This window comes from Phaseolus vulgaris, chromosome 8 (genome assembly GCF_051622355.1).
Source record: "Phaseolus vulgaris cultivar YP4 chromosome 8, ASM5162235v1, whole genome shotgun sequence".
In the NCBI taxonomy this organism is placed as follows: domain Eukaryota; kingdom Viridiplantae; phylum Streptophyta; class Magnoliopsida; order Fabales; family Fabaceae; genus Phaseolus; species Phaseolus vulgaris.
The window spans coordinates 1174157-1192934 of record NC_143505.1 but is presented as its reverse complement, the minus strand read 5'-3'; the positions used below and the strand labels follow the sequence as shown (position 1 = coordinate 1192934).

Here is an 18778-nt window from a genome sequence, read left to right as displayed (position 1 = left end):
ACCCCAACATTGTCTCATATCATGTTTTTCTGCATATTTGTCTCCAAGTCAATTTTCCCACTAAACTTTTACTATAAAATTATATGTTTGTGATAAAAATCTGATGAAGATGAAAAAAAGGGTAGTGGTGAGCATGGTTAATGTGCACATTGCTCAGACAACGATCAATTCACCACTGAACTAAGTGACAAATTTGGTAAAAGAGAGACTCTGATTTTGTGGCTTTTTGGTAAACAACAAGAAGAGGTGCAATTGCCCGTGAATATGTGTCGTGGGTCATGACCGAAAGTGCCATCTTTTCTAACCCCACCACCACGTTGAAGAATCATAACAGGTCAGAATAAAGAATAAAATATGGCTTTAAGCATAACCTTTTGTGGCATCTTTTTGTGTTGCATATTGAAGGTACACGCATGTATTTATCAGCCATTAACCTTCAAGTAGAAACCTAATAATATCTAGATTTTTTAGATTCATTTATACAATCTATGCTGGCCCTTAGTTTTTCGATCCAACAAGAGCTGCTTTTTTGCACCCTTCAATCTCTCTTGCCTAATTAAACACATATACACGACAAGTGGAGGATCAATATTGATTTGTCTGGTTATAAAGGAGTTATTGAATGAAACTCTGTTCACTGCATTTTTCATTGGTCTCACATCAATTTCTCCCATAGTAAAAAATGCATGAAAAAAAGTGTTTTTAATGAATTCTTTTCCCTAACATACAATTCAAACTGCACCCTTTTAGCCCCTCACTTGTATCATCTTAAAAGGATAGTTATTCTAGTTATTACTGAAGTGGAAAATAGTTGGAACTTGGAAACATTGAACAGCAAAAAGTAGAACAGTACTTTCATGCTTGGCCAACTTACTAGAATATACTACTTTTTTTCTCTCAAGATTCTCCAGCAACAAAGATGTTTTATTCTATACACAAGTGCAGCTTTACTTGATGTTTTTATATTGTTGAGACAACTTTTAGTTGAAAACTATGTACTTGTAAGCAAATATAGCCAAACTTCAAAATTACTTGCACTGTGTACCATTGAAGATTATTGACAAAAATGACAGATATTCATTTTCTTCTTACATCTGCGTTTTGGATATGAAAAATATAAATTAAATTACATCTCAGTTATGAATTCAACAGAATTTTAATACAGTTTTTAGATGTTTTTGGTATCTGAAACAAATAAATGGTTAAATTTATAAGAGACAGATTCATAATTATAGTATAAAAGTTGACTGTAGTTATATTAACCTTTGTATTCATTTTTCTTATTTTTATGAACAAGTCTGAAACAATATAATTTGCAATCATAACATAACTCAAGTGAGAAAAATTATCCATAAATAGTTATAACTGAACTTATCTAAACAGTCACAATCATCAGCTTATTATTTGAGTCACTGATATAAAACTACATATTTTTATTTACATAATTTTCCACTTACCAATCACCACGCTGAACTTCAGATTAACATATTCAATAATAAACTTCGCCCAAAAGTGAATAAAACAAATGGAAGCAATTAGAAGAACACAAATAACGAGAATTAATGCACACAGATACAACAAAAGAAAGGGAAAATTTACACTCCACCTAAATTTGAAAAGGAATAAAACAAAGGTCCAATAAGAGTGCATTTGTGCTGAGAGCTTGATATGATTCTCAAGAAATGTTAGGTCGAAAAGTGCATCCATTTATAATTCTGAGTTAGAGTCCCATTGCAGCATTTTCTGTAATTCCCAGTTGAGAACAAAGTGATTTCAAGCCAGATTCTTCCAACAAGCTGAAAGCAGTAAATCCATAGAAGGAGTGGTAAAGGTCTGGATACTCTCCAGGGAATTTGCTGAAACCACCATACTGGTGAAAAACAAAAAAAAATATATAAGCACCAACATGAGTTTCTAAACTAGTTCAATTACTGATATCACATAAATAGTTTACCCCTTCATATAAGACCTGAAAATAGAAAAGAAAACAAAAAAAAGATCTTGAGATGAATATAAAACCCTCATATTGAAGTAAACTTGGCTTTTCTTTTCCATGGGTGGACTAAAGTACTAATACAAAAGAACAATTCCTATCCAACCAAAATAACTCTGTCTGACAGGTATCATAGTTACCAACTTGGCAAGGTTACAAGCTTTAGATTCTTATTATTTTTGGGGGCTAGTTCCATCAGAGTACCAAATCCATGTGTAGGACACAATTATAACTTGAAGGATTTAAAACACTAACTTCCTGATTCTTTGTATCTTTAATCCAAACAAAACATGCTAGCACTGCCATGGTTAACATTTAGTAGAGGGGAGAGGTAATTGAAGAGGTAAAATGATTGTTCAATCATAAGGTTGAGAGTGTAAATAAAATAAATGGAGATTCTTTTCATCAATTCTTTTATGCTAGGAGAGGGGGATTAAATCACCCCAAAGAAAACTCAAAGTAAAAATAAGTACAGTAGTGTCACAAACTAGGAATAAAAAAGAAAAAAAGATACAGTATAACTAAAGATTGCACTCATCTTTCCTTGTTCTTTGCTAATACTAGCCCTCTCCTTTCCCTTCTAAAACTAAATTGACCAACTGAATTCTTGTTCTTTCAACATCACGGATACCATAGATACTCTTTTACTTCTTTGATAGAAAATATGGCTAACCCTCTAATCTAACCCAGAACAAAGAAATTTTGAATTGATACAATTTTCTTTTTCAACTAGAATCAAAACACACAGCGCATAAAATACTAAGATGCTTTTGACAATAGTATAATCCTAACATAGAAGTACAAGAAAGACACAACAGGAAAATAAAAAACAAGAAATGAAAAGGCAGTAACTTGTGTCTTCCGTAATAATTTAACAAAAATCAGGTTTAACTTAAATCACTATCACTACTTACTTTACCTTTCATTTCCTATCATTTTTGTGCTACAAATATAACATACCACAGAAAATTTCCTCTCCCTAAAAACGTACAACACATTGCATGGGAAACTGACTAGTAAATGCTGTACCTTATATTGACAAGACAGCAAAAATCCACGTAGAGCCTTATGGTCAACAAAGTTGCTGCCCCCTAGAATCCTTAAAACGGCTCCAATCCTAACAAACATATGTGATGCATGTCAAAGCTTTGAAAACTTGCAAACAATGCAATGTCATAGAAATTGATAAAGGGTGCATAATTAGCTCACCAAAATGCATAACATGTATCACTAGATTTATTTGGTCTACCCTGAAATCCACCATCAGTTCCCTGCCTCTGAAAAGGAAGACATAATTAATGAAATCTTGATCCATGGACAACCAATTCAAACACTAAAAGTTAACCAAGCTTTAAATGATCAATAAAGAAAATAATCAAGCCATTATTTGAACGGAATTTAAGAATAAACAGCTCAAGAAAAAGACCTTTGGTCCAATATTTTTGTTTACAAACTAGTACGATCTAATCCCCTCATATTGAAAAGGTTCATATGTACAAACCTGTAAGATCCAGTCCAGCAGTAATGGCACATCTATTAAAGATGACGAAGCAGAACTTGAGAGAATATTATCTTCAATGAGTCCCATTAATCGGAGAGATGCAATAGCACAGTAAGTTGCACCACCTGTGACACTAAAATAAGTAATGTTGATAAATATCATTTAAGAATTAACAAACATTAAAAATGGATGAAGACCACCTTTCAAGATACATGCTCAGAACATAAAAAAACAACAGGCATGAGCCAGAATCATCAAGGAACATAAAATTTAAATTGAATGGCGCATGAGCAGGTTGTTATCATTGTGCCTGTAACATAACTAGCCAATGTGAAACACTGCAAGCCTACAAGTACTAAACTCGTCACCTCAAGGATACAGGACAGCAACGAAATGGTCGGTTAACAAATTGACAGGCAAAAAGTCACTCCTAGCAAGTGAATACTCCAAGAGTAAAAAAGAAATGTTGACCATAGCTATTAGAATCATATGATTCATGATTTGAATCATGCAATTTTATATGATTCATGTATCATGTACAAATTACAAGTCTTGCAACATATGAATGAATTGGAGCGATTTTTCCCTTATCACGATTATGAATTACAAAAGATTTAGATATTCATTGTTTTTTATATTTTACTTTTCTTTCACCCTTTCTTATAAAACAAATGAATAAGTCAAATGAGCTTAAATTGTTAAATGAAAGGAACTAAAAGAGCACTACTAAACAAACCATGTTGGATTGATCGTTCAGATGTCCTATTTTCAATCTTATGAAATAAGGGTTTCACTGTCCCACTCACTCATTTTTATCTACAGTGTATTTTGTTGTACCATTGCTCTGTTTTCAGTCTTATAAACCAGAAGCTTCACACACTAAGTTATTACTCATGATTTTGTTTTGTGAGGCTTTTGGGCATTTTCTGGTTTAAAATTATTACACTTGACGACAATATAATATATCATTTATATATGATATATTTCAAGCTATTTTCAATATGTCCCTCAATCTTAACATTGGATATGATTTGTGATTCACAGCTTGAATTGCAATTCAATAACCTTAATGATAACAGAAACTATGAATAAAAATATTAAGGCTAGTTCAGAAGGCAAACCACAATCAATATTTTGATACTCTCAAACGTCAAAACCAATTTGTCCAGCCAACCAAAGGAGAAGAAAGAAAAACATGCCAAGTGGTAAAGAGTTTGCACTCTTGAAGTTTCATACTTAATGTGTAGGATTTCATGAAACAACTTTAAATCTTGTGAAGAGTGTCTTCGAAAAGGAAAATATCTCCTCGTCAAATAGTAACAGTATTAAGCCCTAGATTTCAACCTCCTACCAACCAAACCAATGTGAAAAATATACCAAACAAATCTATCATGTGATGGACAATAAATAAACTTTAGGGAAAAGATTCCAATAGTTGATGCCACTAACAACATTGCAATGCCTTACTCACAACATTGAATCACATCTATATTGAGATAAATGATTATTTCAACTCACCATGAGATTCTGCACCAGGAACTAATCCAAAGCCACCATCATATGACTAGAAAAATAGAAAAGAACAAAACGTATCAATTTCATTAATTTACATTTCAACAAACATAGTACAATCTTGAGATAATTCTCTTATTCCTCCACCAGTTGACACACCAGGTTCTCTGTTTACATACCTGGCAGCGTAATATGTAATCCTTCGCTTTCTCCTTATCCATGCCACTCCAGTTATTCAGCATGAAACAGACTGCAGCTGATACAGTCAAATCAGTTAAAAAGATATATATCAGTTCCAGGATTATTACTCAATCAAATAGCTAGCATCGGCATTTCATAACTTTGTTTCTCTTACCAGCACAATATACAAACCTAAGATCAGTTTCTCCTCCAGTATGAATGGGAATGAAACTGTCAACATAGATCAGAGAGATAAGGAATAAGAACTAGAAGTAATTCCACTAAAGTATATAATTAGGGGCATAAATTTTGACATTAACCTGTGGCACCATATATAACCAAATTGAAAAAAAGCTGTGAATTTACATTTTCAGCATTGCATAGGGTTAAAGGCCATGGATCTAATCCAAGTTTCAAAACCATACCTTCCATCAGGCTGTTGAAGGTTCCTCATAGAAGACACGATTGTTTCAGAATCATGGTTGGATAATTCATAGCCAACAATTTTCAATATAGCAATGCCACAATAAGTACTGGCCAAGTGACTGTTGTTGTGAATCAAAACCTTAAAAAAGAAAGGAAAAATAAAAACATAAAAAAAAAATCAGGATCCTTCAACAAAAAAATAAAACTTTTGGCACTTCCGAATTTCAAACTTTTTCCATACCCCATTCTTATCTGGAGGAAACTGAGAAGTTTTGGACCCATGAAAACCATAGAACTGTCCTGCAGCAAAACCCTTCAAATGGGTCAATTAAAAATCAAACTTCTGAGATCAAATCGAGCCAACAAGTGCATTTGCACACATACCATCGTTGAGATCAGCCTTGGCACCAGGGTGAGCTTGGAAAGACAAAACCCAACTGACAACAGCATCCTTTGCAACCTTAAATCACACAAAGACGAGACAAATATGAGGTTACATATGAATAAGGAACATAACAACAACAAAAACATAGAAAAATGCAAAAACATAGGAATAGGATGATTGTCAGAACCGAGTGGAGAGAGTTGAGAATGTCAAGTCCGGAGATGACAAAGTAAGCGAGAGTGAGATGATTGATCTCTTGGGTCTCGTACGGAGATGGGAGCAAATAGTACATCAACTCAAGAAAAGTGGCATGAACATCTTTCTGCATCATCTCCAAGCCACAACACTCTTCTTCTTCTGTGGAATTCATCACTTCTGATTCTCAATTTCACTATAGTGAAATCAGAAACATATCCAACTAAAAAAACAATTACTCAATCAAGGTTTGAGCAATTCGGGTAAAAATAAAACAAAACAAAAACCAAATGCGTTATTTGCGTCTAACAAACAAATTTATCCTTTTCCTTCTCACCGTTTTGATGGAAAAGAAGATGATGAATGATCATATATTTTGTTTGTGAACAGTTTTTGGTGAATATTAATTTTCAAATTATTACTTTATGCTAGTGAATATCATAAGAAAAGAATTTAATCCTATAAACATGAAGAATCTAAGCAACGAATCCATGACTTCAAAAGATCTAAAGTGTTTCGTTTGTAAAAATTAGGGTTATACTTCTCAATCTCCTTGTTATCTTAAGTTCTAGATTCTAGGTTTTATACATTATCTTTTTTCCATATGTATAATGTTTAACTTTTAAACCAATTAATTTTAAAATGTTTAGGAAATTAAAGGATTCATTATTTTGTTATTTAATACATACATAAAAGTTTATTTAATACAAATTTTAAATAATTATAGTGCCGATTAAAATGGAATTAAACCATACTAATTGTTTTAAGATCCTCGAGTATTAAAAAAAATTCCTTTTTCTTCATCATGTTTAAAGAAATATCATCTTACTAAAACATTAAGTATTAAGGCTTATGATAAATGGAAATAATGAATATAATTTTTTTTTATTGGTTGTTGGATTCAAAATCTACCTTTTGTATGCATTAATACACAATTTAAATACAAATTTTGGCTTAGGGTTATAAGAGTAATAAATATAATGTTTTTTATGATGTCAAAATTCTTCTTTTAACTTAGTTAAAAACATTTCAAGCATACTACCATTGATTTAGGGTGTATTAAGTCTAAAGTACAATTATTTTATGATAAAAAGAAAACTTTATTATAACTTCTCTTCTTGATTTTTCTTTCCACCTTCACAACAAAAAAACTACCAGTTGCCTGTATTCAAATCAATAATTGAGATATAATTAAATATAAGCCACTTACATGTTTTTACTTAATTAAATTAAGAATATGTATTTATTTTTTAGTTTAAATTTTCAAATTTATATTTTAATAAACTAAAAATATTCGTATAATATACGGGATAGTTATTAATATCATACAAATATTTTAATTATTTATTTAATTAAAGGAATTTTTGTCCTGTTAAACGAGTAATGCAAAGGTAACATATAGATCTTGATTATTATTTATACTTGTCGACAAAACAGTGTGCTTAGATGGTTGGAGTTATTAATTTTACCATTACAAAGTTTACGTAGTTGAAATAAAAAAATGGATTTCCCTTTATGAATACATAAGCTTCGTTTTTTTAGATTAAAACTGGTAAAAAAAACATATAAAGGCAATTAGAATTTCCATCAATCTATTAAATTATTAGATTTACTATTTTAATTATCTAAACTTTTTAATTATTTAACTTAATTATATAAAGGCATTTCTAAAATTTGTAAACAAATTATTATCTGAAAATTTATCTCACACAAAATTGGTATTTATGAATTTCGTTTGATACAAATTTTGTTTAAACATAAAAAAAAATTGTTTAAGATATTGGGCTGGATTGTCTGAACTCCCCAATGCATTGGTGCTGACCCAATAGAATAAACACTCATTTGATCGAGCAGGTGGTGTGCACACTTCATAACCATGAAACGCAACAAATCAACGCTCTTCACATTCGCTGAGAAATGCAGGGTTCTTCCTCACTCTCTCTTTCTCTTCAAATTTCATACCTTCCTTCTCTCAATGGCGTCAGAAAGATTATTCATTTTCTGCATCATTTCAACTTACATATGCTACTTTGTAATGCATGCAGAATGTATTGGCATCAAACTGGCAAGGTTCCCTTAATACTATCAAAGCAGATGCCAAAGGAAGGTACCCATTTTCCATCTTTCCTTTGCTTTGTCTCTCTCTTTTATATTCACAACTCACATATCTTAAGCCAAGCTTTAACTGCTTGCAGAACTTAACATGCTCTATAAGGTTTTCTTTCATTTTGTCACTTGTATGTGACAAAATTTATGGGCATGTCGTGTGATGATTCTGTTTCAGCATTAGTACTTTGCTAATTGGGTCTTTGTTATTTTTGTATGATATCAACAGCAAAGGGAATATCCATACATCTAAGGTTAAGTACATAGTTAGGAGGGGACATCCATACCTTTGGGTGCCAGAAAACGATATGCATAATGTGGTACGCTTTTTTTTTTTGTTTCTATTGCTTTTTTGCCCTGAAATGTAGAAGAACTTTTTGGAACAAGAAATGCATGAGGCTACCATATTAATGTTATGTGTTAATAAATCATCTGAATACATTGTGTAGTTGCAGAGATTACTGTTTTTTTGTTGTTGTATGCAGAACACAATCATTGATGAGCGTGGTTCATTTGCTGTGACCAGCCCCTTTCCAGGTCCACTGGGAGTCTTGTTGAAATCATTGAAAAAGGTTGTGCTTGGAATATACATGTTTTCTTTTGATTATTATCCTATATATGAGAAATTTGCTATAGTCTATCCTGATTCACTGTAAAATGTAAAAATCAATAATGAAGGGTTTTTGTCCTAATGGAGTCTGCTTTCAGTTTCTCATATAATTAGAAGAAATAAAGGTATAAGCTAATTGGTTTATTTATTTCCCGTGCTGCAGTTACCAGCACGGATTGCTTTATCTGGGGATGTTATACCTCTTCAAGAAGATAAGGTAATGCCACACCAGCTTTGTATATGCTTGCCTATCTTTTCAGATTCACTAATACAGTTCAGAAAAACAATGCCAGTCCTTTTTAACTGAAAATGCCAGTCCTCTTAAAGCTTTATTGTGTATGCCACTCTTGGGAAGTTTAATCACTTATTGAAAAGTAAAATAAGTAAAAAAATTAATGGATTTATCATCACAACTATCTATGTCTCCCTCACAATCTATAGACCTTATTTTCTAAAAAAAAGGTAGGATGATTTTGTCCAAGTTTTAAATACTATTATATACCAATCACTTGAACTGATAAAGTTGCAGACATTATAGCATTTTGTTGAGGATCATCTTAGCAGATATAAGGGAACCTTATTGGGCAAAATTGATCCCCGGTGGGATCAATGTAAGTGTACGTTTCCTTGGACAAGATAACATTGTAGTAGTTCGGTTACATAGTAAAATACTAGCTTGTTACATTAAAGTTTCAACCTTGTCAAAACTATTATTAATAAAGATGATACACTTTTATTTCTAGTTTTTTTGGTGTACAGATTTTCTTATGATTTTACCCTTAATATTGCGGTAAATTTTTTATATCGCAAAAAATTGTTATAATAACTGTTGACATTTTTACCGTATAAATGTGGACACACAAGTGTGATAGGGCTAGTAATGGATGCTTTCATTCCAAGAGCATGATTGTTCTTGTAATATCTAAAGCTCTGATAAAAGAAATTTCAAGCATTTTGACATGTCCTAATTGGAAGAGGGGAAGGTTAAGTTTATATTTTCAGGACACTGTTTTCTTTCTGTATCTCTGTATTTGAATTTGAATTATCTGAAAATTGTTATTCTTCAGACATTTTCTGCACATAAAATATAATTATGCGTATGGACGATACCAGAAAAGATGGAGTTCTATATTATTTTTCATATTTTGTACTTTGGTTTTAGAAAACATAAATCAATGGATCCAATCCAATACCAAAATGCTGATGCAAAATGTTACTTTTCATTTTTTTCCCTTCTCCGTTTCTAATGTAAGCATTTAGTCCTGCTTGTATCTTACAACCGGGAATAGTAAATATTATGAAAGGTGGCCAATTCATATATTACCAAGGGAAAACGGAATTCTGTATATTGCTGTAGAGTTGTTCTGGACCATTACATAAGTTATTGATCTTTGTGTAGGCGAAGTCTCTTGCAGAAAAACTTCAGGAAGTCATAGTATCTGAGCAAAAAGCAATCAAAGAGTTCACTTATACTGTTTCTGGAGTACTAAGTTCTAGTGCTAGCAGTACATCAAGAAGTGATAATCTTCAGGGTCTATTGGGAGACAATGAAAGATACAATGTATATAGGTTTAAAACAAGGTAATAACTTGTATGTTTAACTTTTTATCTTAAATCTTGAGTTGACCCCTGAAATAATCTTATCTTGAATTGCTATTTCACTGGAAGAATGGGGGAGAGAAGAGGGGCAAATATTTTATTTTTGAATTAAGAGAATTGTTCATGTTTATAAAAATAAACAAAAGATTATCACAGTAAATTTATGTAATCTATCATTTTGTTTAAAAAATTATCCAATTATAAAATATTTATTAGAAATAAAAAATTGTCCCCCCTCCCCCTCCAAAACCTAACTTCCAAATCTTTTATTTCATCTAATGTAAGAGTTTCATGCTCAGATCCTGCACATTTATTGATGGCCTTGGAGGCACTTTTGATGTGGATATTGAAGATTTAGAAACATCCAAAGCCGATCCATTAGGTAAATATCTAGTTTGAAATGTATATCTCTTATTTGTGTAACAAAAGATTAACATCCCTTGAATGTTTCTCATTTAGCCCAATTGTCTGCAAAGATTATTGATGGAATTAACCAAAGTGAGGCGAGACGAACAGCTCTCATGCTTTTTTGTTTTGTTTACCAGGAGGCTAATGCAAAGGTAACATAACCATCTTGATTAATAGGTCTTAAATAGGCTTTACTGAAAAGTTGTGTGTACCTAGGATGCTAGATATGACTTTTTTTGGTTTTTACTCTTCCCTCTCCTCATTGTATCTTAGAACAACAACAGTTAATAACGAGAGAGAACCCAAGAGAGGAGAATTAAGCAATCTAAAATAATATTGTCTCTATTTTTATTTATCTCAAGTATAATATCTCATTCTGCAGTTTTTCAAAAGCTATCTTCTTAAATGCAAATGTGGCTACAAGATACTTCCGTTATTCTTAGATAATGGAGAACTGCAACAAAGCAATTTAGAATCAGTAAATAAGTAGGTTGCCCAATTATTAAAATTTATAAACTTTTAGATTGGATATCCTTGTACCGAGGTAAAAAAAAGAACTTTGTGATGCATGTTTATCTTTAACTACTATGGTAGAACCTCTCTAGTTTCTTGTGGTTTGCTGGATTTGTACCGTGCCCATCTAAAGAATTCCAATTATGTTCTCTGTTAAACGAAAAATATATCGCAATAACATTAAATTGAAACTGTGAACACCAAATTATGAACTTATGTCACTCATCTGATGACAAAGTTGTTTGCAATTACACATGTAGTGCCTATATCTTGGCAGACCATATCCATTCTTTTACTTTTCTGTTCATGTTATATAATTTTAAGGACTAACATCTGTCATTGTTGTTGTACTAAGGATGCATATATAAAGTCCATTGATCGGAAGGGTTTTGATGTCCTGGCAAAAGTTGCCAGTCCAGCTTTGAAGGACAGCATTGGTGAACACCAGTGGAAAGAATTCAGGTTCATGTTCAAGGAAGAGGCAAACGATGTTGAAATGTTCTTTAGTCAACTGGTCGACATGGAAGAGGAGGTCATCAATAAGGTTTCGACCTCTAGTGGGCTAAATTAGAAATGAGAATCCCTGATCAGATCTGCTTTCATGTATAACTATTTTTGTCAGCTCCTAGTTGAATCGGGAACTAGTTGAATGGGATCGTGAATCGGAGAATTTATATTTGAATGATATTTATATTTTGAATCATGAATCATTTAGTATGGGATAGTAGGATTCATAAACATTTAAAAAATATAACATAAAACCTATAAACATAAAAAAATATAACATAAAACCTATAAACATATAAAAAATATAACATAAAACCTATAAACATATAAAAATAGAATTAATAATCACAACCATGCTCAAAAAGAGCGGTTGTATAACTAACTAGATTAAGATAATATTATAATGATTGGATTGAGTGGGTTATATGATCTAATTACTTTGTTAAATGAAAGAAAAAAAAAATTAAAATTAGAGTTTTTATTAAACCAATTCAAGTGATTTGTTCCGATTCATAGCTAAACTTAAAATAAAACTAAGTTGTGATACGAAAATGTTTTGTAATTCATACAATTCGTAATACGATTCATATACAGTAAAAACGATTATGCAATTCATACGATTTGTATAACGAACATCTGAATCTGAAACTATATGCTATCGTAGAATTTGTACCAAGATCAGCTCTAGATATGGAAGCCACTTATGCAAGAAAGAGCATAAAGAGCACATCTTGACATGTATCATTAGTTCTCTTGACCTTTTACTCTCTATTTTTCTTGATTAACTGTTATTGTATAAGGCATTCACTTTTAGGCTCACACAGGTTTTGGCTTTTTTACTACTGTTGTAAAAACTTATTAAGTTGATTTATGTACATCTCGATGGATTTTAAAAACTGCAGGCTGCAGCTGCTTTAAGAAATTCTAACATTATTCATATTGACCCTTGGTTATACATAGGCCTCTTTTGTATATCTCAGTAAATTATCTTGATGAGTCTTTAGTGTTTACATGGCCACGTAATCAACTGATATTTCTTGAGCCATTTCAATGTAATGTGATCATTCATAATAGCACCTACAAAATAATGAGTTCTAGATCAGAAATAAACTGAAAAGCACTTGATTGAAGTAATGATAAGATGCTTTGTCATCCTGAGAAATTTTTAGAACATGGTTTTTTTTTTTATTGAAAATTTAAAATATTTTAAGAAAAAATGTTATTTAGGTAATTCTTTTTAAAGAAGTTAAAATTTTAAAATTTGATAAGAACAGTTTTATTACTTAAAATTAGAGATTCATAATTCTACTTAAACACATAAAGAAATTATTGTATTCTCAAATTTATATTTCTTTGTCTTTTCTCAGTATGGTTTGATTTTAGTATCATAAGTTTGACATTGTTTTTTTTATTATTATTAATGTTGATAACGATATTTTTTTATAATAAAGTCAATTATGATTATTTTTCAGCTACTAGTTATTTTATTACTGAAGTAATTGGCATTAATAAAAAAATTATGTTAAACATAATTTTTCTAATTATCTTCAACTGAAATTATTCTTACAAATTAATCAAGATTTTCCAAATGTTGGTAGACCTATCTTTTGATAGACCTATTTTTAGTTGATGTGAACTAATATACTTTTATTGACATTAATAGATTTTTGTTGTTGTCATTGTTATTTTTTTGTAGTTATGGATCATGATTAATTTTTTCCTCAAAGTTCATTGAGATTTTCTTGAACAATATTGACGAGATTATTTTTCAAAGGAATTCGATAAATTTAAACTTACTCATCAAAATAAAACATAAAAAAAGAAGCAAAGGTGTTCAAATTCAATAAATCTCATTTTAGTCTTACTATTTCTTGAACCAATTTTAACACTGATGAAGAATATGTTCTAGAAGGAAAATATGTCCTTGTTAGACAGTGTTAACATTAAATCCTAGATTTCAACCTCATGCCAACCAAAACTGATGAAAACATATACTAAACAAGATATGTAATAGACAATAGCATGAAAAAGAAGTTCAGACAAAAGATTGGAATACTTTATGTTACTAACAACTTTGCAACAGCACCTCTCTAACAACAAGGAATCACCTCTAAAGAGTCCTAAATGGTTGTCAAAACCCAACAAGCCATTCAGAACCAGGATCTATTCCAAAGCTACCATCATAAGACTGAGAAAAAATGGAAGAGATATTGTAGTAATGTCATTTCTGCACACATACATTTTAAAAAAACCTATATATGCAGAGAATATAATTCCCTGAACTCATAGCCTGTTTTGGCAAGTTCCACAGCTTCATTTGCAGGACATTGTCTTCTAATTGTATCTCTATATTTGAATCTTATTCATATGAAAGAATTTTCTCTCCCATCTTCACTTCTAATATAAGCATTGGAGCTCACATGGTGAATCTTAGAGAGAAATACTATCTAGTTGTAAATCTTAAACAAAAACACTAACTATAGCAAAATTGGATGGATAAAATTATATTACCCAGAGTACTAATTTGCAATTCGAGCTAGTTTTCAACTATCAAACAAATGGTAAATTCAAAACAGCAATGAAAATTCTAAAACAATCTAAACCCAAACAACCATTATTTCCTAGTAAAACTAAACAATTCACTTAATCAACCTCCTCAATCTTGGGGCCAGCACCACTGCCACCAGCAGGTGGAGCATCATCATCCACATCACCACCTGCACCAGCTCCTCCTTGATACATTTTGGCTATAATTGGATTGCAAATACCCTCAAGCTCCTTCATCTTATCCTCAAATTCATCAGCCTCTGCAAGCTGATTGCTATCAAGCCATTGAATGGCCTGCTCAATTGCATTATCGATCTTTGTCTTGTCCTCAGAGGATAACTTTGAACTGATCTTATCATCCTTTATTGTGTTTCTCATGTTGTAGGCATAGTTCTCCAAAGCATTCTTTGCCTCCACCTTCTTCTTGTGCTCCTCATCTTCCGACTTGTATTTCTCAGCTTCCTGAACCATCTTCTCAATTTCCTCCTTTGACAACCTTCCTTTGTCATTGGTAATGGTAATCTTGTTCTTCTGCCCAGTTGTTTTATCCTCAGCAGAGACATTCAAGATACCATTAGCATCAATGTCGAAGCAAACAGTGATCTGAGGAACACCACGGGGAGCAGGAGGAATGCCTGAGAGCTCAAACTTCCCTAACAAGTTGTTATCTCTGGTTCTGGTTCTCTCACCCTCATAAACTTGAATTAAGACTCCTGGTTGGTTGTCGGAATATGTAGAGAAAACCTGTTCCTTCTTAGTAGGAATGGTAGTATTCCTTGGAATCAACACAGTCATGACACCTCCAGCAGTTTCTAAACCCAAAGACAATGGGGTGACATCCAAAAGCAACAAATCTTGAACCTTCTCATTTCCCTCACCACTCAATATAGCTGCCTGAACAGCAGCACCATAAGCAACTGCTTCATCAGGGTTGATGCTCTTGCACAGATCTTTTCCATTGAAGAAGTCCTGCAGAAGCTGCTGAACTTTAGGAATCCTGGTAGAGCCACCAACTAGGACAACATCATGAACTGTGCTCTTGTCCATCTTTGCATCCCTTAGACACTTCTCCACAGGCTCCATGCATTTCCTGAAGAGGTCCATGTTGAGCTCCTCAAATCTGGCACGAGTGATGGTGGAGTAGAAGTCAATGCCCTCAAACAGAGAATCAATCTCAATGGTGGTCTGAGCAGTGGAGGACAGAGTCCTCTTTGCTCTCTCACAAGAAGTTCTTAACCTTCTAAGGGCTCTTGGGTTTCCACTGATATCCTTTTTGTTCTTCCTCTTGAACTCCTGCACAAAGTGGTTCACCATTCTATTATCAAAATCCTCTCCTCCAAGATGAGTGTCTCCAGCTGTGGCCTTAACTTCAAAGATACCCTCCTCAATGGTGAGGAGAGAAACATCAAAAGTACCACCTCCCAGATCAAAGATCAAGACATTCTTTTCACCAACACTGGTAGCTTTCTTGTCAAGCCCGTATGCAATAGCTGCAGCAGTTGGTTCATTTATTATTCTCATGACATTGAGGCCAGCAATGACTCCAGCATCTTTGGTGGCTTGGCGTTGAGAGTCATTGAAGTAAGCAGGCACAGTGACAACAGCATTCTTCACATTTGCCCCAAGGTAAGCCTCTGCAATCTCCCTCATCTTAGTTAGGACCATAGAGGAGATTTCCTCAGCTGCAAATAGCTTCTCCTCGCCCTTATAACTCACACCAATCATGGGTTTATCACTAGCACCAGCAATAACCTTGAATGGCCACAACTTCATATCACTCTGCACAGAAGGGTCATTAATTCTTCTACCAATCAACCTCTTCGCATCTGCCAAATCACAGTCCCACTTGTCAACAAAACCACTCACAAATCACACCAAAACTTTCCCACTAAACACACAAAAAAAAAAAAACAATTCTGGCATAAATTAGAGATAAGATTTTTTTCGAAGAATTACATTTTCTAAAACAAATCAAACCACTTTATAAAATCATGCATTCCTTGTAATTCTTAAAGACGAAAAGAATTCTTAATTCTTAATGCCTAAAACATTGACACTAAATTATAGTAGAGAAATGATATATTTATAATCTGCTCAGTATAAAACTTCATTTCTCAACCTAAAAATTCAGGGTTTTTTTTCATGAAATGACAAAAATATTTTTTGTTCATATCATCTTATAAACTCCATTTCTCAACCTAAAATTTCAACTTTTGCATAAAATAAAAAAATATCATTTTTTTTCATATCATCAATAAGAATTTATGAAAATTTATATTAACATGTTGTCAATATATATATTTTTTAATATTATCTTATATGTTAGAATTTATATAGAGTAACATGTTGTAAATATATCATTTTTCTTTTTTAATATTGTCGTTAGACAAGAGAAATACTAATCTACAATAATTTGATGTTAAGTAAATAAAATAAGAGCTGAGAAGACAGTAGAAAAGGTTTGTTAGTTAAAATTACGTAAGAGAAAAGAATGAATTACCGAAGACGGTGTTGATGGGATTCATGGCGACCTGGTTCTTAGCAGCATCACCGATCAATCTCTCAGTGTCGGTGAAGGCGACGTAAGAGGGCGTTGTACGGTTGCCCTGGTCGTTGGCGATGATCTCGACGCGGTCGTGCTGCCACACTCCGACGCAGGAGTAGGTGGTGCCGAGGTCGATTCCTATTGCAGGTCCTTCACCTTTGGCGGCCATTGTTGAATGCGAATTGAAGATGAATTGAGAGAAGATGGTTGTGGGAAGTGAAGTATTTATAGGTTTGAGAGAGTGTGTTTAGAATCTTCCATCGTTACGTGGGATCCTCGCCTTAACTTCAGCCGCTTTTTTGGACTATTCCTTTGAATGCTTCATTCCTTCCACTTAATCACTCACTTTAAATAATAATAATAATAATAATAATAATAATATATATATATATAAGTTTATTAAGAAAAAATTGTTATGGAATGGATTTCATGTTTAAGAAAGTTTATTATGGAATGCATTTCATTTGTTTTAGAAGTACTTTTTGAGAAATTTCCTTCTTAAAACATTTCATATTCCAAAAGTTTTGTTATTTTAAAATGTATTTCATATATTCTAGAGAGCATTTTATACATTCAAGAAAGTTTGTTTTTTTTTTTTTGAGAAAATCCAGTTCTAAAAATCTTGTTATAGAAATTCTGTTATAGAAATCATGTTCCAAAAAAATTTCATAAAAATTAATCCAGAAATCACATTTAGGAGAGTTTCTTCATGCACCCTTACAATTTTTTTCCTGCACCGTACATTCTTTAAAATATCAAAATTATCTTTTTACAGTTTTTGGTAATTCTAGAATAGAAATTCTGTAAGAAAAAATTATTTTTGAAATAAAGATTCCGTAAGCAAATAGTGTTTCCAGAATAAAAAATCTGAAAGAAAAAAAAAATCATTCCAAAATATCATTTCCAAAACACATTTTTCTGATTTTTGGATTTACCAATCCAAAATTAATAAAATGTTTTCTGAAAAATATGTTTCAGAAATATTTTGGAAAGAACAATTCAAAAATCATTTCTAAAAGGAGTAAAACAGTTTTCTTAAAAAATAATGGGTGCAGGAAAACATTTGTTAGGGTGCAGAAAGAAAAAGCCCACTTTTAGTACCTTTTGTGAGCCGAAGGCCTTTCTGCCAAGAGGCAAGGCCTTTCTCTAATCAAGCCCATTTTCTCTTTGTAGTTACCTATGGAGTTTGCACCTCTTATAGAAGTAAAACACCTTTCAGGTTTTTTATGTATAGTTTATACTTTAAACTTTTTAGTCCTTTTTATAAAAATCAATTAAATGTTCCTTACATTAAGTATTTCTTTACTAAAAATACATTTAATTAAATTATTTTTTTTTGGAATATATTGCTTTTAATTTAAAATATATGTATATGAGACACATTTAATGCTATAAACTAATTTAATTAATTTTCTTAATCTGCTGATCTAATTAATTGAGTCAAAATGTAAAAATATTTGTTATTGAAAAATATCATTGAACACCTTTTCACATAGACGAAAAGATATGAAAGATAAGTTATGTATATGATTAATTAATAATTATATGATGGGATACAAAACGAGAGCCAAAAGAAATATTAACGAGGTAAGTTTATATGAATTGATCAATTAGATTATTTCGTTTTTAGGGTTTTTAATTTAAACTGAACATACCAACCATGTTTAGGTTGGTTCGGATTGAGCCATGAAAATTATTACTAAAAAAATTTAAATTTGAAAAATGGAAATTAATGTTAAATTACTCATAAT

The 18778-nt window shown here is 32.0% G+C and overlaps 3 protein-coding genes across 5 annotated transcripts; 1 reads left to right on the top strand and 2 right to left on the bottom strand.

Moving 5' to 3' along the window:
* Positions 1-1379: 1379 nt before the first annotated feature.
* PGGT-I (Prenyltransferase family protein) lies at positions 1380-6780 on the bottom strand. 3 transcript variants are annotated; one of them, XM_068629415.2, is made up of 12 exons: positions 6530-6747; positions 6185-6415; positions 5997-6072; positions 5854-5912; positions 5612-5751; positions 5362-5417; positions 5186-5262; positions 5013-5058; positions 3495-3619; positions 3203-3270; positions 3023-3110; positions 1380-1870 (listed from the first exon to the last, which is right to left on the bottom strand). In XM_068629415.2, exons 2-12 carry the CDS (start codon positions 6365-6367, stop codon positions 1721-1723), a joined length of 1068 nt encoding a protein of 355 aa, XP_068485516.1. In that variant the 5' UTR covers positions 6368-6415; positions 6530-6747; the 3' UTR covers positions 1380-1720. The 3 variants fall into 3 exon arrangements, 2 of the variants coding, with proteins under 2 accessions (XP_068485516.1, XP_068485517.1); XR_016514803.1 differs by having other exon boundaries at positions 3495-3627; positions 6185-6780; XM_068629416.2 differs by having other exon boundaries at positions 5854-5907; positions 6185-6747.
* A 1182-nt stretch (positions 6781-7962) lies between these two features.
* On the top strand, positions 7963-12131 carry LOC137826547 (uncharacterized). Its single transcript, XM_068632546.2, has 9 exons — positions 7963-8116; positions 8238-8299; positions 8528-8618; positions 8784-8870; positions 9072-9125; positions 10308-10489; positions 10807-10889; positions 10967-11067; positions 11784-12131. The coding sequence occupies exons 1-9, from the start codon at positions 8069-8071 to the stop codon at positions 11997-11999; spliced, it is 924 nt and encodes a 307-aa protein (XP_068488647.2). The 5' UTR covers positions 7963-8068; the 3' UTR covers positions 12000-12131.
* Positions 12132-13969: 1838 nt separating this feature from the next.
* Positions 13970-17331, bottom strand: LOC137826484 (heat shock cognate 70 kDa protein 2). Its single transcript, XM_068632461.2, has 2 exons — positions 16983-17331; positions 13970-16308 (listed from the first exon to the last, which is right to left on the bottom strand). Exons 1-2 carry the CDS (start codon positions 17194-17196, stop codon positions 14579-14581), a joined length of 1944 nt encoding a protein of 647 aa, XP_068488562.1. The 5' UTR covers positions 17197-17331; the 3' UTR covers positions 13970-14578.
* Between the last annotated feature and the right edge of the window lie 1447 nt (positions 17332-18778).